At 40.9% G+C, this 24123-nt stretch overlaps 2 protein-coding genes across 4 annotated transcripts in view; both read left to right on the forward strand.

The window, feature by feature from the left end:
• Positions 1-22796, forward strand: part of LOC309553574 (A.superbus venom factor 1-like) — a 1719715-nt gene extending 1696919 nt beyond the window's left edge. For all 3 annotated transcript variants that reach the window (XR_014225177.1, XR_014225178.1, XR_014225179.1), the window contains exon 41: positions 22765-22796. The gene's annotated coding sequence lies outside the window, so the exon portion shown is untranslated. The remainder of the gene's footprint in view (positions 1-22764) is intronic.
• Positions 1-22796, forward strand: part of LOC309553573 (A.superbus venom factor 1-like) — a 128877-nt gene extending 106081 nt beyond the window's left edge. The window contains exons 33-41 of the mRNA XM_082254845.1: positions 280-331; positions 2694-2781; positions 2864-2953; positions 3901-4006; positions 6821-6910; positions 10238-10324; positions 10412-10495; positions 13168-13303; positions 22554-22796. Of these exons, the coding sequence (XP_082110971.1) occupies positions 280-331; positions 2694-2781; positions 2864-2953; positions 3901-4006; positions 6821-6910; positions 10238-10324; positions 10412-10495; positions 13168-13303; positions 22554-22695 (875 nt within the window). The 3' untranslated portion in view covers positions 22696-22796. The remainder of the gene's footprint in view (positions 1-279; positions 332-2693; positions 2782-2863; positions 2954-3900; positions 4007-6820; positions 6911-10237; positions 10325-10411; positions 10496-13167; positions 13304-22553) is intronic.
• Positions 22797-24123: the final 1327 nt, after the last annotated feature.

Raw genomic sequence — 24123 nt, forward strand, 5'->3', positions numbered from 1 at the left:
TTTTTTCAAGTTCGGCCGAACCCGCCGAACACGGACATCCAGGTGTCCGCTCAACTCTACTTGTAAGGTGTATGTGTGCAAGAGGCCCCTATACTTGTAAAGTTACTTAAAAAAGCAAAAAAATAGAATATTTTTTTTAACATATGGTATAGTATTACCTTCTCAAAACAAAATATGTTCTTTATTTCACCATCACAAATCCAAAAAACAAGAAGTTAATTCCTAATATAAAAACATTTTGGGTGGAGTCGTTGTACAATAATATATATTTTCTTACAGTTAGGAGACCAGAAGGGGCTATTTCGACTATTTCTCTTCTGATCTGTGCAAGGTATGAATATTCTTATTAGTTGAAATGAATTACAGAATGTCATCATTTGCCCACCAGCTAAGGGCTCCCGAGACGGGAGGGGGAGAGGGGTTTTTAAAATGAAAGTCCTTAGAGGGCCTGCACTTGCTTTGGAATTTTGGTTTGCATAGACATGTCAAATATGATCTAATATGGGAAGGGTACTATTTTGTTTTCCATTTTTTAACTGATAGCATACTGTGGAGAAAGATAATTATTAGGGCCCACTGTTTCCACACAGAGCAGTGCAATCTGGGAAGAACGTGAGCAAAGCCTACTCCCTGCATTGAGCAAGATAGAAAAGTGACTTACAGCTCAGTTTCTCCCACTGTCCCACTGTCCACAACATTTCTAGTATTCGGTGTGTGACAGAACCCACTGTCACTGTGTGTTTTGGAGGGGACTGTGCGCAAGCCTCCTACCGATAGACTATGGGCCAGAAGCTACTGGAGTTCGGCTGATTTTCAATATTTAATTGTTAAATAGATTACATAGATAGGCTGAAAGATAAATGTGGTAATATTTGCTTTTGGTTTTGCTTTACGGGGAAACCTATAAGATCAGCAAGGCCACCAGCCTACTTATGGCTGGAATTGCTTTGGCTCCTTTTTTTAAGCCACTGTTAGAGTTAGCAGAATTGTGACTTTGCAAAGTCTTTACAATTCCTTTTCTTAGCTTTTCTATTACATTTCTTTACTTTCTTTTTGCTTTCCTATTATTTTCCTTTCTCCCTTTTTCCTATTCTTTTTTTTTTTTTCCTTTTCTTTCATGTTTTTCCCTTTCCTCTCTTTTTCTTGTCTTACGTTTTCCTTTCCTCTTCTTTCATTTATCTTTGCTTTACTTTCCTTGTGTTTCATTTCATTTTCCTTTCCTTTTCTTTCTCTTTCCTATTCTTTCTGTTCCTATCTTTTCCATTTGCTTTCCTCTCTTAACCTTTCCATTTCTCTTTGCTTTTCCTTTTTTTTCTTTTGTTGTCTCTTTCTTTTGTCTTTTCTTTTCCTTTGCTTTCCCCTTTCTCCCCCTTCCTTTCGCTTTTATTTGCCTTCTATTTTCCTTCTATTTCCTTTTTTCCATCTACATTCCTTTCCCTTCTCTTTCCCTTCACTTCCCCTTCCTTTCTCTTTCCTCTGTGTTACTTCTTTTTCTTTCCTTGCATTTTTCTTTTATTTCTTTTCCCCCTTCCCCTTTTCATTCCTTTTCCTTTCTTTGCCTTTTTCTTCTGTTCCCTTTCCAATTCCTTGCCTTTTTCTTCTGTTCCCTTTCCCATTCCTGTGCTTTTCTTTGTCTTTTCATGCCCTTTTTTCTAATACCTTTCCCTTTCCCATTCCTTTTTTTTTTGTTCGTCTTTCCTTAGCTTTTTTTTTTCCTTTCCATTTTCTTCTCTTTCCCTATCCTTTGTCACCTCTTTCCTTTGTCTTTCTTTGCCTTTTTCTTCTATTTACGTTTCCTTTCCCATTCCTTTCCTTTTTTTTTTTTTTCTTCTTGCCTTTCCCTTTCCTTTGTTGCTTTTTTTCATTTTTCTGTTATTTTCTTTCCCTTTTTACCTTTTCCTTTACTTCCCTTTTCTTTCACTTTCATTTGCCTTTTCTTTCCATTATCCTTCCTTTGATTCCATACTTTCCTCTCTCTTCCCTTTCCTTTCCCTTCTTCTTTTCCCTTTCTTTTGATTTGTTTTGCTGTCTTTTTCCTTTGTCTTTCCTTTCTCTTCCATTTCATTCCTTTTCCTTTTGCTTTCATTTGCCTTTTTTTTCTATTATATTTCCTTTGTTGCTCTCTACATTCCTTTCACTTCTCTTTCCTTTCATTTTCCCTTCCTTTCATTTTCCTTTGCTTTCCTGTGTTGCCTCTTTTCTTTGTCTTTCCATACCTTTTTTTTTCTATTCCCTTTCCCTTTTCTTCCATTTCCCTTTTGTTTGTCTTTTCTTGCCTCTTTGATATTTTTCCTTTGCCTTTTCTTACCTTTCCCTATTGCTTTCTTTTGTCATCTCTTTACCTTGTCTTTCCTTGCATTTCCATTATATTTCTTTTGTTTCCCTCTCCTTTCTTTTCACTTCCGTTTGCTTTCCTTTCTGATCGCTTTCCTTTTCTAACATCTCTTTTTTCTTTCCTGTTTACTTCCTCTTTTGATTCTTGTTTTCTTTCATTCCCTTTCCTTCAGTTTCCTTTTCTTTCCCATCCTTTCCCCTTTTTCTGTTTCCTTTTCTTATTGTTCATTCCTTTTTCTTTCTCTTTCCCTTGCATTAATGTATCTTTCTTTTCTTTTCCTTTACCTCCCTTCCTTTTCCCCCTATTTAAAAGAAGTACTTCTACCTTATGATAATCAGCTACTTTCACATTTTTGTAGGTTTTTGAAAGACCAAGATGCCACCATGTCTATTATTGACATTTCCATGATGACTGGTTTTGCTCCAGACGTTGACAGCATAAATAAGGTGAGTTTCTTGGCGCAAGAACGATAAAAGGTTAAGCTAATTTATGTATTTTACTAACTATGCACTTTATTCTCAATCATAGCTCACTAAAGGTGTGGACAAGTCTATATCCAAATTTGAGGTTAGCAAAGGAGCAACAGAGAAGGGTACACTTCTATTATACCTGGATAAGGTGAGAACATACATTAGTGTATAATTTCTTAATTGTCCATCTGATTAGCTAGAAGGCAAACTAGTGTAAATTCAGCAACTATGTGATACAAACGATCATTTTAAACTGTATCTGGAAGTAAATACATGTGGTGACACTTTTTTTGGTTTCTGTGACATATTTTCACAACCGTGTTTCACATGGAACATTTGTAGGTACTTTATATAGCCATTATAATAGTATCAGGTCATGCAGTGAATGTTATTGTTGAACAACTGCTGAGATAAGTCAATTACAAAATAAGCCATACAGTGTGTGTTTTTGATCACGCTAAGCCATCTTAGACCCAGCCCTGTGGACAGTATGGTCATCTGCTGACTTAGAACCATTCACAGGCTGCTTAACTCCTCAATAAGACACAGAAGTTGAATCCAACATAATTTTACTTCAGCTAAATACAGAGGATGTTTTTTACAGTCTTTTGAAATGTAAGAGGAGAATGACTTTCCTAAGCCCTGTCTCTGCAAATACTAAATCTAATTTAGTATTTGCTAAAACATGGAGGGAACATGGAAAAAACTTGAGGGTTTATCTAGGACTAAATCAGCAAGCCCATGCATTCAAAGAAAATCACTATATGCAAATTCCCTTTTTTATATTATTGCTTTTTATAGGTTATTTTTTTTTTTCTTTTTTTGTTTCAATATTATTTTTGAAGGTTTTTAGAAAGCTACACATATAAGCAATTCAACATGACTAAGTCCAAGTTCCAATGGTGGTACATTAGATACATAGGGATTTAGCTTAGTACAGCCATTGCAAACAATGTGAAAAACAAAAGAATAACATGACCTAAATATATAAACTTTGGTTTTTAGTAATCCTACGACTATATGTCATCTTTTACATCTGCAGTGTCATAGTAGCCTGTTTAGTAATTTTCCCTATTTTTTCCTCTGACATTTCAGATTTCCCACAAGCGCGAAGAATGTGTGAAATTCTATGCCCATCAGATCTTTCAAGTGGGTCTTATCCAGCCAGCTTCTGTTACAGTATATGACTATTATACCCCCGGTAAATGACACACACTGTAGCTGTTTACTCTAACTCAGGCATCCTCAACCAGGGTTCTGTGAAATCCTGGGGTTCCTCCAGAGGCTATGAAGGGTTCCTTGAGCTGTAACTGGTTTACCTTTAATTTGATGGTACCTTCATAGGTTGGGGGCAGAGCCAGCTGTATTACACCAATTATCTTTTTTGTCTGTAAGGGTGGCATTCTGACTATCACTGTAAGGAGTATTCTTTCACTGGCCACCAATATAAGGAGAGGTTTACCCACCGACTATCAATTAACTGGTTTTACTTGTGGTTCAAAAGACCTAAAAATGATTTCAAAGGTTGTCCTAACTAATCGTGTGGGTATTGCAGTTGAGAACAAAACACGTATGCTGTTTGGACTTGCTGGTCCTAATGCTGCACTTAGTACTGTAGACACTTGAAATATAAAAATCATCTGTCCAAGAATTTGATAGTGTCTTCATGGACTTAAATGATTTTGAATGACTTTTTGTTTGTGTACCATGTCAGTGCCTTAATTTTCATAGATTAAATGAATGAACTTTCTAGTTTCTAATTAACTTTCACAAGTGCATGCACATAAGACTAGTTATATTTTTTGTCGGCCAGAAGTAAACTTAGAAATTTGTTTGTTCCCATAACATTCTACAAACATTTTCTATCCTAGTCCTTTGAATTTCTTGCTAGCTCTGGTTGAAACCAATTGTCAAATTGTCCCCTTTAACTCTTAGACAACCAAACTAATGTTCTTAAAACAGCATTTTTTGTAATTAAATTCTTCAGGTGTAAGGCCAGCTTTAGCCTTAGTTTGTGACTTAGAATTAGTGAGATTATCTTGTAATCTCCAAGCAGAAGACAGTCATGTATCTCGTATAGCAGGGGTCTCCAATCTTTCCAAACAAAGGTCCAGTTTGCTACCCTTCATATTTTAGGGGGTTAGGACTTTGCCCAGGGGGAGTAAAAACCGCCCCAGTGTCAATGAATGTAACCAATGCCCCATCATTGGTATTAGTGGGAGGAATAGAGACCCATCATTGGTATTAGTGGGAGGAATAGTGTCCCATAATTGGTATTAGTGGGAAGACTAGTGCCTCATCATTGGTATTACTGGGAGGAATAGTGCCCCATCATTGGTATAAGTAGGAGGAATAGCGTCCCATCATTGGTATTAGTGGGAAGACTAGTGCCCCATCATTGGTATTACTGGGAGGAATAGTGCCCCATCATTGGTATAAGTAGGAGGAATAGTGTCCCATCATTGGTATGAGTGAGAGGAATAGTGCCCCATTATTGGTATTAGTGGGAAGAATAGTGCCCCATCATTTCATTGGTATAAATGGGAGAAATAGTGCTCCATCATTGGTATCAGTGGGAGGAATAGTGCCCCATCATTAGTATTAGTAGTGGTAATAGTGTCCCATCGTTGGTATCAATTAGTGCCACATCGCTGGTATTTTTGGTAGGAAGAGTCCAAATCACTGGTGTCAATTTGAGGAATAGGGCCTTGTATCAGTGGGATTAATAGTGACCAATTGTTGGTGTCAGTGGAAGGAAGAATTGCCACATAGTTGGTGTCAGAGGGAGAAATAATGCCCCAAAGCCCAGATAATAGCAAGAAAAGGACCACATTTGGCCTTTGGGCTGTAGTTTAGAGACCACTGACCTACAGTATCAGCAGACACCTTCCAGATGACCATTCTCAAAGGATAGATCAATCAGACAAAACCTTATTAATCACTACGGTTCCCCAGATATAAGTGGATATGAGAAACCTACAGCACAGCATTTTCCCCAAACCAGCTTGAAATTCTTGTAACACTCTAAGAGATTTTGTACATGAGCAAAAGCAGTGTGCATTCATTTGCATTCACCTTACATTTGATATCAGTTTAGACCAACCTTTCTCAGGGTTCCTCCAAGGGGTTCCCTAAGCAATGATCAATTCTGCCTCTCAGATAAGTAAGCACTGACACCAGTAATCTCTTTTTAGCTATAGGTAAGTAGGGAATTCTCCCTAATAACCCTCACAGTAATGTACAGTGATCTGTAGATATAGTAATTATTAGCAGGGGTTCCCTGAGACCATAAAGTTATATCAAGGGTTCTTTAATGTTAAAAAGGTTGAGGAAGGCTGGCTTGGACTTTTCTAAAAAAAAAAAAAAACATCTGTATTCCTTCACAGATACCTTTAAGCTAAATTTGGTCACCTTCAAAGCTGCTTCAAGTTGTTTTTGCATATCAATTAGTTTGCACGGGGAAAAAAGCAGTTCTGACATAAACAATAGCCCAAGTACACGGTATCTTATTGTGTCTGCATGTCTTCTCCTTTCATATGAGGACTATAGCTACAATAACAGGTATTTCCAAAGCAATACCAGATACTTAAAGTATATCTAAAGGCAATTTCATTTTAATTTTGGATAGCAAAGTTTAGGATTAAAACCCATGTCAATTGTGCTTGGCCACCTGCGTTCCATTGATGAGATTTTCCTTCAATTCCTGTGCTTTAGAAAAACATAAATTTAGATGAAATCTCTCCAAAGTGAGGGGGAATCTGCTGTTAGACTGTTGTTATTGGAATAGCTATTCCCCTCTATTCCTGTTCTGGTGACAACTGAATATTTTAGATTTCCTATCAGTTTCAATCCCATTAACATTGGCCACCGGAACAAACAGAGAGGGTAAGCCTTCCTAATAGGAACACAGACAGCATTAAAAACCTGACAACTGGGTCCGACACTCTGTCAAAAAAATGAAAAATTAATTTCTTCTATCTTTTTTTTTTTCATGTTAATTTATTTCTTCCTATAGAAAGTCGTTGCACAAAATTCTACCATTTTGAAGAAGGAAGCAAATTACTGGGAAGGATCTGCCAGGCAGATGTATGCCGTTGTGCTGAAGGTAAGGCACATGAAAAGCAGACCAATTTATCAAATTGGAAGTGCGAGAGCAGCACAAGAATTACCGACCATTAAACTGTTAACAAAGGCACCCGGTAGGAAAACTATCTCTTACAGGCTTGACTACAAAAAGCTGGTCATCTTAGCACCATAGAACAGCTATGTTGTGAAAACAGAATGTAAGCCTACAGAATGTTGATTATCAGTGCAGGGACAAGGTCGCCCAGCATCCAGGGCAAAGATGGCAAACTGTGCCCCCCCATGTGTACAGTTCACAGCTTAGTCTCAGTGTGGCACCCACTGGCAATGAAGGTGGCTGCTACATCTTTCCCTCTCCAGTCATGCAATATGTCACATGACAAGGAGAGACAGGGGGATGGGCAGTCTGCCATCACTCCCCAGTGGCACCCGCTGAGATTGAGGTGTGTTATCAGCGGGTGCCCTTTCTCTCCTGTCCACATTAGGCTGCTTTTGGAAGGAGGAGAGAGCAAACTCCTACCTCCAGCAGCTTTCAAGGTGCCTACTCCTTCTGATGGAAGTTACCCTGCAGTCATTTTTCTCAGAAAGGGCGTTGGTAGGTGTGTGAAAGAATGGGGTGTGAAAAGTGCGCTGATTATGGACTGTGTGAAGCTGCAACTATAGATCCAAAATGTGGAATAACGTGTGGAGAAAATAAATCAAGTGCGCTAAACACGTGAAATGGTGTTCTACAAGATGAGAAACACTTATTAATGCTTAATACAAAAAAAGCATATAATCCAATTATGCGGTGAACAGTACAATATAAAACCAGGCAATATATACTTCTACTGGAAAATAATATAGCAGTGCACTAAAACACACAAGTGTACAACAAATGCAAGTTGGTATTAAAGTCCACGTGAGGTAACCACTGTCCGTGATAAATATAACACTAAGGTGCAAAAAAACACCAAAAGGTATAAAGGTACAAAAATAAATAGCAAAGTCCAAGTGGAAGTGAAAATGTCTGTGATGAGTAAGTCAAACAAAACAGCTGGAGAGAGGGGTAGGTGAATATCCTCCCACACCTTCCTATACAAGGGGAGGTTGGTAAGCCTCTTACCAGATAATCAAATAGTAAGGACCTTGGGGTATTCCTGGCTGGAAGTGTGTTCCTTCCTCTTATCCAGATGTTATGATGGACCGGTGCTCCCTGGTAGTCTTTAGCTACTCTTGGTCCTCGATGTGCAGCATGAGAGACAAAAGTAGCCAATAGTGCATTATCCTCAGACTATTTATTAATCAAAAATAGGATACACTTACATGGACATCATAAATGAAACAGCATGAAAGACTGCCGAGGGATTCCTGTGGTCCACGGCTGCCTGCAGTGCAGACCGCAGCGATATGCGTGACAATGCGGCGCCTCCTCCCTGACGCATTTCCTCCCTAGTCGGGCATTAACTGAGATAGGAGAGGGAAAGGTGTATGAAAGACCTGGGGCACATTGAGTGATGTAATGTGGTGTGCGTAGCGTGGTAGTTGTGGGAAGGGCTTAAAGGTGTATGGTTAAATAAAATGTGCATCTTCTCTACTCAAGGTCATGAGTGCCTAACACATGATGCAAGGGTCAGGAGTAATGTGGAGAGTTCGGACAACCACACTAAAAGAAGAATAACTGAATCCACTTACAATGCAGGAATCCTTTAAACCAAACTATACTCACCTGCTCTCCAGTGCTACAATGTCCCCGAGCTCCCAGCTGGCTACTGATATTTTTTGGCTGGTTTTGGCTGATCTTCGAGTAGATGCCCATCCTGGCAATGTGCATCATGACATTGCCAAAAGGCCTTATCCATACAGGGTGTAAAATAGTATACACTCATACAAGGGCTATGTTTGCATTAGAATGTACAGGTGTTCTGTGCATCCCCATGCAAACAGTCCCATTGATGTCTGCTGGTACACAGTGACTGCAAAGATGCAACCACTGCTCCCAATTTGACAAAGGTGCAGGTGTACTGCCAGGATGCAGACATTAGTATGCCTGTATGAATGAGGCCTAACAGTGCCATACATATAAAAATCACTGCGCAATAAAATGAAAGACTTGCTTGCCCATCACTAAAGATGACTTGACTCTTGGATGCAACACCCCACACTGCAGCTTCCATTACACATATCTGTAGATCACTAATTTATTAAATTTTATTGCATAATGATTTTACTGTTTTTACTGTATCTTAAAGGACTGTTGTTCCTCTGAAAAGCAATCTGCATTTGGATTGCTTTTCAGAAGTGTTTAAATGGTGGTGAGGAGGAGATGTATTGTCTCCTCAACACCTGTTTTAAGCCCCCCATACTGAATTACTGAACTGCAGCTTTGTGCACTGCATGCAGTTGTGGGGACGTTGCAGTGTGGCACCGTTCACTTGAATGGGTTGCATTTGGCAGATGGTAGTGCATGCACAAAGTGGCAGGGGGTGTAACTCCTGCCACAGCTGCAAATCAAATTATTGTGGCTGTGGCTGTGGCATCTGTACACCCCAGCTGCTGCCTATGCAGCTTAAAAGAGAAGTATGGGTTTAAAAAAAAAGAAAAAACATTTATACTCATCTAGGTGGATGCAGCATTGGTCCGATGCTGTATCTGTCCCTCGCTGCTATTAAGACTAAGCGATCAAAGACTGCTGATCGCTCAGTTCTCAGCCTTCAGTGAGGAGAAAGCAGTGACTGCCAGTTGTTGGCTCTCTTCTCTGCCCCTTAAGTGCTCACTGGAGCGTCGGCCTGTGGTCGGGTGAGAGCAGCTGGCTCAGGCTCTCAGCGACTTTTTTTATCAAAAACCAATAGGTTACTAAGGTTACCAAAATCCTCATACGACAGAATACAACTTCGAGATTATATCACGTATTCTATTGTAATGTAATTTATATTTTTGTTTCCGAGCATGCGCAGTCATGCAATTTTTTTTGTACACATACTATACTAATTACACCAAAATTGTTTGTTCTGTCATCGTACGAGTATATTTTTTAATGCTTGTCCCTTTGAACAATTTTGTATGGACTGTCGTGAAATCTCTCGAAAGCGGTGTACTAATGATCACATTATTGGACAATTGTTCTGAAAGCGGAATTTTTCATCTGGTTTTCTGATCGTGTGTACTAGGCATTAAACATTAGATGACTAGGTGTCCTGATCCAGTCATTTATTACTGGATCTGGGGGTGATCTAATGTTCTAATGCTTCTTAAAACATCCTTACCTGTAAATGGATTTTGTACAGGCATCTAATCATCTTTATGCCAACAAGCTAATTAATGTTGGTGACCCCTTACCCTCAGCTTTTTTTTTTTTTTTGTCTTTCAGCAAACTGTTTCTTGCAGCAGCAACTTGAAGGTCAGCTGGATGCAGAGGAAAGGATGAAGAGAGCTTGTGGACAAGGAGTTGACTATGGTGAGAATCAGGTTTAAACCCAATTTATTATTTTTTGTTGTGGATACTGATTTATTAATTACTGATGATGACATATTTCTTCAACAGTATACAGGGCACGAATGGATGAGGTGCAACCAAATGACAACTATGACAATTATGTGATGACCATAGTCAAAGTCATCAAGCTAGGTATGTAATGAATACAATATTAGACAAACTGATTACTGTGATGTTGATCAAAAATAGAGAACAGAATATTTTGTTAAATCTGGCAGACCCCTGAGTACTCATCGTTGCTGTCCTCTGCAGCTGTAAACATAGGGGTCTATTTTTTTTTTTTTAATATCTGTTTATTTAGAAGATAAACAAGAAAAAACTGAGAAAATGAATAAGTGGGTTACAAATGATCTTCTGTACATGTTTACCAACCATATAACATGCCCGGTAACTGACAGGGTTGGGAGTGTCAACGTTTAAGGAGAACAATGGCAAAAACTACCTGGGTTCAGGTCAACCGTGAGTAATAGATACATAAAATTTAACATCCAAAGAAAAAGGGAAAAAGGTTTTATAGAAAGTAATGTAATAGGGGGAATATAGATGGGGAGGGGAAAGGGGTAGAAAAGAGCAAACAGGGGGTAGGGGGCAAGGGGGGAGAAATAGGGGGTAAATGGAATTGAGCATAGGAGAGAAAGGAGAAAGAGAAGGGTAAATGGAAAAGAAGAACCTGAGGACTGGTGAATTATACCATGTTTGTAAACCTCCACAAGAAGGAATACAAAGTTGGAGAAAATATACAGAGAGAGACCAACACAGATTTATTGGTCAGGAGGGTTTAGTACAATTTTCTTATAGCAAGAGGAGAATTTAAATTTAAGCAAGCAGGCCCATATTTTGGTATGGCGACTAGTATTGCCTTTAGTAATACAGGGGAGTTCCCCTAGGAGGCAAATTTTGTCACCCTTGCTTAGCCATTGTTTCAATGAGGGAATCGATGGTTGGCCCCAGCCCCACAACATTGGTATAAATAGCTTTACTGCATTTAGGAAATGAGAGGTAAGAGCATTTATATAGGCCGGCTGGTTTGTGGGTGCAATGAAATAGTATTGTCCATGGATTAGAAGGAAGGGAGATATCAGTAATCTGACCAATAAGCTTAAGAATTTATGACCAAAAGGGGTGGATAATTAGGCAGTCCCAACAGATATGGGCATCAGAAGCTAGGTTTCCACAGTTCCTCCAACACACCAGGGAATTTGAGGGAAACATGGAGTGCAATTTTGCCAGAGTGTAATGTCATCTGATGAGGAGTTTGTAGTTTGTTTCCACCATTTTGGTCAAAATAGAGGATATATGAGAAAGTAATAACATTTTGTCCTTTTGCTTTTCTGAGATAGAGGACTGTAAGTTAATTTCCCATTTAGTCAGGTAGTCCGGGTATGAGGAGCCTTGTAAAGAAATGAGAGCCTTATAGAACCGTGAAACACAATGTAGTGGGGGATCCTTAGAGTTGAATATAGACTCTATGGAATTCAAGTCTTGCAGGTCTCATAGTGGACGAGGTAGGGAGTGGAGAAGTTGGGTCAATTGAGCGTGCCTCCATTTGTCCAAAAAAGTAATTGCCGTAGAGCCCAGGTTGGATTGAAGAGGTTTAGGTGCATGGTTCTGGATGACATGATGTAAACAAAGGGGTCTATTAACTTGGATTTTGCCTTTCCTGGTTCCTTCTTTTCTCCTAATTACCATGTTAATGACATTTGTAAATAAAACCTTTGCATTTTCATTCAATACCTTATTTTAGACCCAGTAAAATCATCACTGTGTTTCTGTGTTTTTCTATTTAATGCTGAAAGATTATGGCTGTTAGGAGGCGTCAACAGAGTGCTGTATAACGTTTCCTTAAAAAACATTCCTCAAGAGCCCTTAGCCCTGATGCAAGTAAGAGGCTGGCTCTTGGAAGATTTATGCAAAGTTATACACATGTATAAATGTCTTGATGGGTGGATCATTCTGGAAGAGCATGCATGCAGACTTCCCTTTAATAATGCCCAGATATGATGCTGAGCCTCCATGACTGAAAGAACTGAAATCCAAAGAATGAGGTGAGCCAGGGAGGGCTGGGGAGGAAAGAGCTAGATAATACCTCCAGCCAGGAAATGAGTTGAGCTCTACAGGACTTGCTGCAGCTTCTAATGCACACTTTTGAGAAACCCACAGTGGGCAGTGAAATCAGAGTAAACAATTTCAGTACAGGAGAGTCCATACAATTGTGCAAAATTGAAGGGAAGTGCTGCTTTAAATATATATAATCTTATGGAAAGGTTGTTATTCAAATGAATGATATGGGGGCAGAGTCTCCTTAAAAATACACAATGGTTGAAATAGTGAGTACAACTCTTGAGCATATAGCAAACAAGGTAGCATGTTTGTTGGGATCAGAGTTCTTGTGTATGTTTGACTTAGAAACTGATGGTAGGCTTGGCTTTGGAGGCTGCAATGTCACTCCTCTTGCCCATTAAGGCACCCAAATATGTATTCTTCTATAATTATATGGTGGACCATTAGCATAGTCAAGTTAGTGTTTTTCCTGATGTAAAACTAAGTAATCACATGTGTCTGTAAACATCTCTAATTTATATGTAGCAAATTACAATTGTCAGAATGTATTCTACTCACATTAGAAAATAACAAACTTGGTTTCATTGGTTACAGAAACCAAAAATTAGTACTTAAACTATTCTTGAACAAATGAGGCTGGTAGTTTGAAATGTAACATGCATTTAATAGTTTGTATAATAGTCACTATTTTAATACATTTTTTACTCTTCATTTTATTCTCCTGTTTATTTTTTTGGCAACAGGTACAGATGAGGACCCTGAGGGCAAACAACGTAACTTTGTCAGTCACATTAAGTGCCGTAAATCCTTGGATTTGAAGAAAGGACGAGAGTACCTTATTTGGGGAGTCAGGGGGGACCTTTGGGACCAACCAGATGGGTAAGATCCTCCATCCACAAACTCTCATAATAAAGCACACTTGTTACAAATAATGCAGTTTTGGCAAGAATCTACCAGTGCAGCTTTGAAAGTGGATTTTTTGAAGCATGAATTGTGAAACTTTGATATAGTATCTCATCAATATACATTCAATATCCTCGTTGAGATAAGTTTTCTGAAATTGTCTAAAATGTGTTTGCTAATTGGATGTTAGTTATTTTTTTTTTTTTTTTTGGGGCATTTGATGGCTGAGGACTATTGGTCCAAATAGAGTTCCTTTGCAGTGTGGAGGACAAATCAAATTTTTTTTATGTGTTTTAAGTTTTAAGATGACCATAAAAATGAGAAAACAGTCAGACGTCGGCAACGTTTGCGAAACAGTACGATTGATGTGTTCCCCAATGTCCATCAGGGCTGTGGTGAACTGCTCCATGGACATTGCATTGTTGACTGTCTTCTAATGTCTATGGTCACCTTGTGTTATAAAATAGTCCTAAGAACTTTTATGGTAACTCACTTACTGGTTGGCCATTTTAATTAACATAACAGCTTTTGAAGTTACAAGTGGTGATAATTTGTGGACTTTCAGAATGTTAAAGTGGAACTAAACTCACAGAAATCCTTCCTCATTCCAACGGTGCCATGGTTAATCCTTCACTGGCTACTGTCATCTTCTCTCCAGTTACATCAAGGTGACATGTTTTTTGCCTTTTGATTCAGAGAATGAGGTCATCTCATGTAAATGCTTGGAGTGTGTTGGCAATGCCCACTGAGCTGCGCATGAGCATCTCAGCATGCATTCAGTAGAAGACTGTAAGCAGGTAGTTAAGTGTTTGTTATAACAGAAGAGACATCGCTTATCTCTCCTGAAATAAAGAACCGCCTGCTCGCAGTTTTTTAGTAGTCAAATTTAGTTCCACTTTAATGAAAACCTATATTTTTTCTTACTCTTGTAAGTTTGAAGAGGATCTGTACTGTGGAAATTGTGTCCAAAAAGGTGAGTATTGGGCAAAGGATTGGTCACTTGTAGTGTCTGTAGGTTCATTGCAGCTGATGTTTATTCCATTACCATACCTCTCAACTTTTTTAGATGGGAATGAGGAACACCTATTAGCAAAAGTATGTAGGCATAGGACCCACCCCCTTCCACACACACTTAAAGGAGAATTGTTTAAAAAAAATTATTAGGTAAACCTCCAAGTGCATTTTTTTTACCACTAATATTCCTTTTTTACTGGCTTTTGAAATTAACAAATGCAGAAATGTATAAATTGGATGAAAGGTTTAGCACTAGGAAAAACCTTTTTTAAAGATAAACAGTGCATTTTATATACAGGTGCATCTCATCAAGTTAGAATATCATCAAAAAGTTAATTTATTTTAGTAATTCAATTCAAAAAGTGAAACTCATATATTTTAGATAGATGCGTTACACACAGAGTGATATATTTCAAGCTCGTCTTTCTTTTAATTTTAATGATTATGGCTTACAGCTAGTAAAAACCCAAAATTCAGTATCTCAGAAAAAATGGATTTTTGTAAAATCTTACCGTAAAATCCTTTTCTCTTAAGCTCATTGACAGACGTAGTCCTTGTTGATTAATAACAACTCGGGTTATACTGCCCTCTACAGGAGTAGGACTAGACAGGAAAGAAAACATTCTGGCCACACCTTAGGGGCAGTCCCAGAGGGTATATCCTCTCTCTCTCTGCTACAGCAAGTCAGTTATGTCACAAAGCAGTGTTTAGAGAATTTAACCCAACCCAACTCAAAAACAGAGGGGCGGGTACTACGTCTGTCAATGAGCTTAAGAGAAAAGGATTTTACGGTAAGATTTTACAAAAATCCATTTTTCTCTGTCGCTCATTGACAGACGTAGTGCTCGTTGATTAATAACAACTCAGGACGTCCCAAAGCAGTACCACAAATGAGGGGTGGGAAAATGGAAATCAAAATCCAATCTAGAAGGCCCAAGCGGTGCCAACTAGAAGTTCTAAAGGCTCATCAAACAAAAGATGAGACTCAACAGAAATTCCAACGGAAAAAACCCTCGAGGTAGACCACCGGTCTCCTCAAATTGCGGCCTGCAAAACCTTGCGGCCAAATGAGGCATCCGCCGATGCCATCACATCAATTTTATAAAATTTTGTAAAGGTGTGTACCGACGACCAGGTGGCCGCCTTGCACACCTGGACCACTGACGCCTGATGGCGGTAGGCCCAGGAAGTACTGAGCGCTCGAGTGGAGTGCGCCTTAACAGGGAACGGAGGATTCCGACCCTTAATAGAATAAGCCTGTACCACCGTCTGTCTAATCCATTTGGAGATAGTCGCGGCAGATGCAGGCAACCCCTTTCTGGGGCCATCCGTAATCACAAAAAGTGAATCAGTTTTACGGAACGATTCCGTAGCCTTCAGGTATACCCTGATTGCCCGAACCACATCCAAGGAATGCAACCGATGATGATTGGGCTGAGGACACAAAGAAGGTAGCACAATATCTTCATTCAGATGAAAGTCTGAAACCACCTTTGGAAGAAAGGATGGCTTCAGATGAAGAACTACCTTATCCCTATGAAACACTAAATATGGGGACTGGCATGATAATGCAGCCAGTTCTGACACCCTGCGTGCAGAAGTGATAGCCACCAAGAAGGCCACCTTCTGGGATAATGTAAGCAAGGAAATCTCCCTGATATTTTCAAAGGGAGGTTTCTGCAGAACCGACAAAACCAAATTAAGATCCCAGGGCGGTAAGGGCGCGCGGACTGGTGGAGCCAGGTGCCGCACCCCCTGAATGAAATTCCGCACCAAGGAATGACTAGCCAAGGGCTTCTGAAAGAAGATTGGTAATGCTGAAACCTGACCCTTGATGGTGCTCAAGGATAGTTTCTGCTCAACCCCCTTTTGCAGAAAAGCCAAGATTCGGGTCACCGAATAGGTACGTGGAGGAAATCCCAAAGATTCGCACCACGCGATATAAGTCTTCCATGTGCGATAATAGACCTTGCTGGAAGTCGCTTTCCTTGCCTTAATTAGACTAGGAATAACTGAAGCTGACAACCCTCTGTCCTTCAGTACCTGGGTCTCAATGGCCAGGCCATTAAAACCAGCGACTGTAAAGCACAATGGAAGATCGGTCCTTGAGACCGCAGATCCTCCCTGAGAGGAAGTCTCCAAGGAGCGTTCGCGACTAGCATGTCCAAGTCGGCCTGACCGGCTTGACGAGGCTAGCCTAGAATTTCCAGGATAACTGGAGTTCCCTCCATCTCTATCCTGCGGAGAAATCTCAGCAGCAATCTGAGAGGAGGGAATACATCGAATAGCTGACACTGCCTTTACAGGCCGTTTAGCGCGTCTGCTGCGTCCTCTAGAGGATTGTGGGCGCGCGTTACCAACCTCCAGTGACATCCTTAATGATCTCATCTAGGGTGGCCCCAAATAGGCGATTCCCCTGAAAGGGGAGATTCGCCAAGGTCTTTTTGGAACCTAGGTCCGCTGACCAGCATTTTAACCACAGCACACGTCTGAGAATTACCGCTGGCATAGATGCATGCCCTAATAAGGGGGTGGCATCCAAGGCTGCGTCACAGACGAACTGTAGTCCTTGTATAATCTGTTCCATCAAATCAGATGTTGCCTGGGGGATACCTTTCCCCTTCAGGTCCTGGCGCACCAATCTCGCCCATTCTGTTAATGTCTGTGAAACTAAACCAATGACAATTACTGGTCTAAAGGCTGACCCTATCAGGGAAAAGATAGTGCGGGACTCCGCTTCCATCTTCCGATCCACCGGATCCTTAAAGGACGGAGAGTCCTCCAACGGGATAACAGTGGCTTTATTCAGTCTGGAAATAGGTGGATCCACCACTGGTGGTACCGTTCATTTCTTAATGAGGGATTCCTCAAACGGATAGCGTCTAGCAATGCGCTTGGAAATAGTAAAGGTACGCTTTGAATGATCCCATTCCTCTTTGATCTTATTACCAAAACATTTGGGTAAAGGAAAAACCTTCACCGTCTTGGTAGGTTTGCTAGTACCAAAGGGAATTTCCATTTCAGTTGCCTCTGCCGGTAAAACCTCAAGTCTTAAGGTCTCCCGAACCGCCACAACTAGTGCGTCCACCAATGCTTCTTCTTGTGCTATGGCGGAAGCAAGAACGTCCTCCTCGCTGTCTGAGAAAACTTTACCTGAGACAACAGCCCCTGCAGAGGGACCTGCAGCTGCAATGACCATCTCGGAATCTGAATCTGAAGTATCAGATGATATAGGGGTAGGCGGGGGTCGCTTTCTTGACCCCCGTTCCTGACAGGCCTCCACCCGAGACACCAAAGACTCCAAAACTGCTGTAAATGCATCCATACTCTGTGAACTGGAGGGTCCTGCGGCCACCTCGAGGGAAAAAGGTGGGGGTACCTGTGTGGCAGGGTCCATGATAATTCCAGATACTAACCGGAAAAAATCATTTGCCAAAAAAAAACTAAAACTTTTTTTTTTTTTCTTTTTTTTTTTTTCAGACCCCCAGTGCCACAATGCCCCTCAGTGTTACCTTCTTAGGGACCCCTACAGAGCGAGAGAGAGAGAGATAGACCCCAAGGCTCACCACTTGATGCTCAGAGTTTCAAATGCAACTTGTTTCAGCACTGTCTATTACAGACAGGAAGTCTTTGGCTGGCTTCCCGGGTAAAAAGGAGGCGGCTCCGCCCCTTTGCACGCCTTCCGGTGCCTCCCCTAGCTCCTCGAGGTGTTTTGGTCACCTCAAACATGGCCACCCCCATGCTGGAGACATGAGGCTACGCCGATATGGCGGCCTCGTGCGATCTACCAGACAATGGCGGCGGCCTGTACAGGATAACGGCGTGTCTGGCGGCCTGCGGGAATATCTCGGCCCCCCAAACCTTCACCCTGATGGCGATAAACCTGGCCGGCGGTACCGGACCCTGGCGGGCCGCATGTGGTCTGTGGGCCGTCGCAAGGCAGCCCTCTGTCCTTGCTGGAGGAATGCGATCTGGACTGCAGTGATTCATGCCTGACAGGTAGGATACCTTATGCTACAATAGTAACATTCTAGTACTGCCACTGACTTCAGTCACTTTTACAATTTTGAAATGACATAGATTGTCAGCTCCCAAACCAAGCCTCCTGGTTTCTTGTTCACAAAAATCACACTCAAATAGGGGGATCTGTGACCTATTATAGGATAGAGGGGAGACCCATCCTTACCATTTCAGAGAGGGGCCCGCGTTCACCACAAACCCGTCAGGGGGAAAAGGGGGAACATACTACTCACCATACCGGAACCAGGCGGGCGCCACTCCTGACAGAACCCCTCTCCACCGGGGTGGGGGGGCTGTCGACCAGTACGGACGCCGTGACTCTTGGTCATTGGCGTTCAAGCGAGACGTTTAACTCGCAGGGTCAGTCCCCGTCCAGTGGGACTATGTCGCGGCCGACCCAGCGCGAAGCTATGGCCTGCACGCGCTCGTAGGCTGAACTGGGGTGACCACTGGATCTCAACATCCAGCCCGTCGCCCAGTTACAGCTTGCTTGCTTGAAGATCTCACAGGAAACTGGAGAAAAAAGCTGTCTAAAAAAATCTTTATAAGGAAAAAAATCCTGCCAGGACCGAAGATCCTAGCAAGGCATCTAGGTCCTTACTCCTAACTAGACAGAAAAAAACTGACTTGCTGTAGCAGAGAGAGAGAGGATATACCCTCTGGGACTGCCCCTAAGGTGTGGCCAGAATGTTTTCTTTCCTGTCTAGTCCTACTCCTGTAGAGGGCAGTATAACCCGAGTTGTTATTAATCAACGAGGACTACGTCTGTCAATGAGCGACAGAGAAATTTGAATATTACATAAGACCAAAAAAAAAAAAGGAAATTTAATACAGAAATGTTGGCTTACTGAAAAGTATGTCCAAGTACAGTATAGTATGCACTCAATAGTTGGTCGGGGCTTCTTTTGCAGGAATTACTGCATCAATGTGGTTTGGCATGGAGTGATCAGCCTGTGGCACTGCTAAGGTGTTACGAAAGCCCAGGTTTCTTTAAAAGTGGCTTTTAGCTCATCTGCATTGTTGAGGCTTGTGTCTCTCATTTTACTCTTGACAATATCCCACAGATTCTCTATGGGGTCTAGGTTGGGCGAGTTTGCTGGTCAATCAAGCACAGTGATGCCATGATCATTAAACCAGGTATTGTTACTTTTGGCAGTGTGGGCAGGTGCCAAATCCTGCTGGAAAATGAAATCAGCATCTCCCTAAAGCTGGTCAGCAGAGGGAAGCATGAAGTGCTCTAGAATTTCCTGGTAGAGGGCTGCGTTGACTTTGGACTTGATAAAACACAGTGGACCACCACCAGCGGATGACATGGCTCCCCAAATCATCACTGACTGTGGAAAAATGTGCATTTTATTTGGGAATCAGGGTCTGTAGGAAGAGTGGAGAGGCACAGAATCCAAGTTGCATAAAGTTCAGTGGTAGGCTTCCACAGTCAGTGATGATTTGGGGAGCCATGATATCTGCTGGTGTTGGTCCACCGTGTTTTAGTCCAAAGTCAGCGCAGTCCTCTACCAGGAAATTCTAGTGCACTTCATGCGTCCCTCTGCTGACCAGCTTTAGGGAGATGCTGATTTCATTTTTCAGCAGGACTTGGCACCTCTCCACACTGCCAAAAGTACCAATACCTGGTTTATTGATCATGGCATCACTGTGCTTGATTGTCCAGCAAACTCGCCCGAAGTAAACCCCATAAAGAATCTGTGGGGTATTGTCAAGAGGAAGATGAGAGACATCAGACTCAACAATGGAGATGACCTGAAAGTCACTATAGTTTTCCAACTATAAGTTGAACTTACGTTTGACTCGAATTCGAAGCTCATTTCTAGTAAGCACTATCAGTACAGGAAGAGGAGTCTGTACAGCTATGCAAAGCTGAGGGCAGGGCTGGAGTTTAACTTTTAACATTCCTAGATGCTCACTATACCAATGCAAATTTTTGCATTTTTGAGAACAGATTAACTTTGATTCATTTGTGGACTGTATATGTTCTGTATATCTTAATAATTATCATTCATCTATCTGTGGATGTGCTGCTACACTAGTCAATAACTAGAGAAAAGCTGACATGGTTGCTACCATCTTGCCTTTCTCTTGAATCAGCCTGGGAGAAAAACTTGTAAGCTAGTGTGATCTCTACTATGAGATCCCTAACATAAACCCAGTGTGTCTGTAGGTGGGATGCAGCACAATGCGCAGAATAACACTCAGTCCCAGCGCAATGGAAGAACTTTTATTGAAATACTACAGAAACAGTTCACAAATAACCCAGTGGGAAGGCAGCTCAACCAGAAACACTCACAGCTCCAACAGCATGTAGAGAGCGGAATACAGCCAAACTGTCAACATCTGTAGAGAGGGGAAGAATGGCCGTCTTGTGCCCAATAGGCAATTGTCCAGAGAAGTTGCAATCCCTATGCTTTCTCTCCTTGTAAGGAACCTTTCCCTGCTGCTAGCACTGTGCCTACCAGATGGGGTACCTGTCTCTACTCTGCCAAATGCATGCCAAACCAAGGCCTTACCCAATATGGCTGCCAAGGTCACATGGGGCAGCAGCATCCATTGGGATGCTTCTACAGTGACCTAGGAAACCATAGAGGAACTATGTTCCTCTTGACTTGCTCCCCAATGCAGTGCCGCTATGGTGGAGAAAGTAGACTGCACCTACCTACATGTACACATCAGCATAGGAAGTGGTTGCAGTGAGAGAGGACAGCCAGCAGCAATGGGTAGGGATGGGGTCCTTTTGTAAAATACCTGTTTTGAAGCCTAACTTTACCTACAAAATAGGCACAAGGGACATTATTTACCTACAGTGTGATGTGTCCCTTGTGCATCTGTCTAGTTCAGTACATGTCTTCTGTCTTCTCTCCTACCACCGCCATAATCTTCGGGTTCAGTAGGGGTTATAGAACTGAGGAGCTGTCACAGGCTCTCATCAAGAGTGCCGGCTATGCTTGCCCTTTCTGTACAGCTCTTCCATTCATAGAAGCCTTGCTTTAGTTTCTCTTAATGAAGCATGATCTATGAATGGAGAATGGGTGGATGATTTAAATGTCCATCCCCCCATTCTTATATCCTGTTCATTTTGGAGTTGTTTTTTTTTTTTTTTTTATTTAAACTTAGGCTTTAGGTTGAAAGGCTGGCGTAAATTCTAAAAAGTTACAAAAATAATAAAAATATGTTTATTCCTTGAAATATGGAAATAGATCACGATGGGGGGGGGGGGGTAGTTTTAAAGAGGTGGCTTTAGAAGAAATCTATAGCTGTGTACAAGGTATGAAAAAGATCAAGGAAAAAAAAAAGGATTCTAGGTCAAGAGAGGAGGTTCTAGAGAATTGGGTCTTCCCTAGAAAAGTCTTGAAGTTTTGCATGGTGTAGGGTTAAGAGTATGAAGGACCTTTGTAGGTCAGTTGAATAGCAGTGACAGCAGTTAAGGCAATTTTAAAAAGTCTTACACAAATCTGAAACAATTTTATTTATCTTTTTGCTTAAAACTTGGCTTCCCCAGGCATTGACATTCACATGCTTGTTTAACTTCTTTGTGACCAATGGTCTTGGTGGCTTAGAAGCACAGACTAAGTTTGGCAGCATCAGGAAATTATCACTTTATAACCAAGTTGTCAGTGTGACAGCAGGGTCTCAGAACTAGGAACACGTACAGGTGCACATTCCCAGCTCCTATTGCAATGTTATTTGACGCTCTCATGGCATGGAGCATTGTGTGTGAGTGCTTAAACAGGTGTATTGGGTCATGACATGAATGAAGACAGCCCTACATACATTTTATTCATAAAAGTAACATATATTTGGTGTGATCTTCCCATGAGTATTATTATTTAAATAAAATAAAAATGAAAATTAAAGAGTTTACTTTTTCTATTTTTTTATAAAGTGCATTAACAACATTGCCACTACATTGGGTTTCTGTCTCACCTCTCAAGAACATAATGATGGCATCAGCCCTTTTCAGCTGAATTACCCAATTATTTATTCTGAATTATGGGGTCTCAGTCAGGGGAACATACCATCATCATTTGTCTTTAAATTAGTGATTGCAGTTGGGTGCAAATGCGAATTGCAGAGGAGATATCAAACTATTTCAAAATCAGCATATGATTATATTTGGTTGTTTTGGATAAAGTTGACCATAAGAAAAATTTGTTAAAGATGTTTTTATAATTCTCTTTAGATTCTCCTACATCATTGGGAAAGACACTTGGATCGAGTGGTGGCCAAACAACAGAGAATGCCAGGATCCGGAGAATGAGGACATATGTGATATCTTCTTTTTACTGTCTGACAATCTGGAGCTTAATGGCTGTCCATCTTAAAATGAACATGGAAATCCCCTGAACTCCTCTTCGCATTCCTTTTTAAGTGTGTTACTTCAATCTTGTCAGGTTTTCTATGTCAATAAATTTTTTTTATGCTAGCTGCTATGTGTGCTGCAGTGTACACGTAATGTTGACCTGCTCAACCTTTTAGAATGTATACCTATAATTATACATTTTTAACTATATTTTAAGGAGGTATATTTCATTTGCAATAAAACTGTTTTATAATCCAGTGAAACTATTATCAATATGGATTTTAATTAACTAAACTGCATTAACAGGGGCTAAGAAAGATGCAACTACTCTCAAATTCCCAGATTTCTTTGTGGGGTAGAGGAGGGGTGAAAGAGCCCTAATGTTGAATAGCATAGGGGCTGGTATTATTAAACTGTAACAACAGAGGGCCACTAGGCTGGGCCTAAAGTGGTTCTAAAGCCTAAACATTGGAAAGCTGCTTCCCCTAGGGGCACTGGGCATAGGGGAGGAGCCAAGAGTGCCGGCTGGGACCCGTGAAGACGAGGTTTGGGGTTGCTCTGTGCAATTCCATTGCATAGAGCAGGTAAGTATAGACATGTTTGCTATTTTCTTTTTTTTTTTATTTATTTTACAACCTTCCTAAAGTAGACTCTTAAATAACTTTACAAATCTGCAGAAATAAATCCCTAACTTAACATGATATACAAAGGTAGCATACTTTTTTTTTTTTTAAAGCTTCAGCTTTTACATTACAAAAAAAAAAAAACCTTTAAAGTAGAACAATAGGCAAAACTATTTTTTTCATTGTGGGTAGAGTAAGGGATAGTTATAACACCTGCCGGTTTATTTTTTTTTTTACCTGTGTCCCATTGGAGATATTTACCTTCACTTTCTGTCCCATAGCCGAAACAGGAAGTGAGGGAAAAATCCCTGCCAATTAGGGGAATTCCTTGGGGACCCTCAGGTCACCAGAACTGTCCCCATTGGAAGGTTTTCCCTCTATTACTTTTCTGTAATAGAGTGAAATTTGGGATTTTCTTGTACTTTAAATTTTGATGATAATTGTAAACATGACAAATAGGGTGAATCTCCCTAACAGGGGTCCAGACAGCAATAAAAACCTAATAGTTGTTCTAAAACATCTCCACTCTATCCAAAACTAAAAAAAAAAAGTTTTGCCTTTAGTTATACTATAACTCCAGTCAAGTGACTTTGCTTCAGGCTTAGATGATATCACGAGTCTGCCACAAGCAGGAGGAAGCATTTACTTAGTCTTCTTTTCCCCAGGAATAAGATTGTAACATTGCAAATTTGTGACAAGTCTCCTAGGCATTGGTGTGAATTAGAATGTGCACCTCAGAGCACAAACACATGCGTGTATATTAGCAGTGCAGTGAAAGGTGTCCGTAGAGCAATGATTGGTGTCAATAGGGCAGTGGAGGGTGTAAG

This window comes from Pelophylax lessonae, assembly GCF_965119305.1.
Source record: "Pelophylax lessonae genome assembly, chromosome: 4".
NCBI lineage: Eukaryota > Metazoa > Chordata > Amphibia > Anura > Ranidae > Pelophylax > Pelophylax lessonae.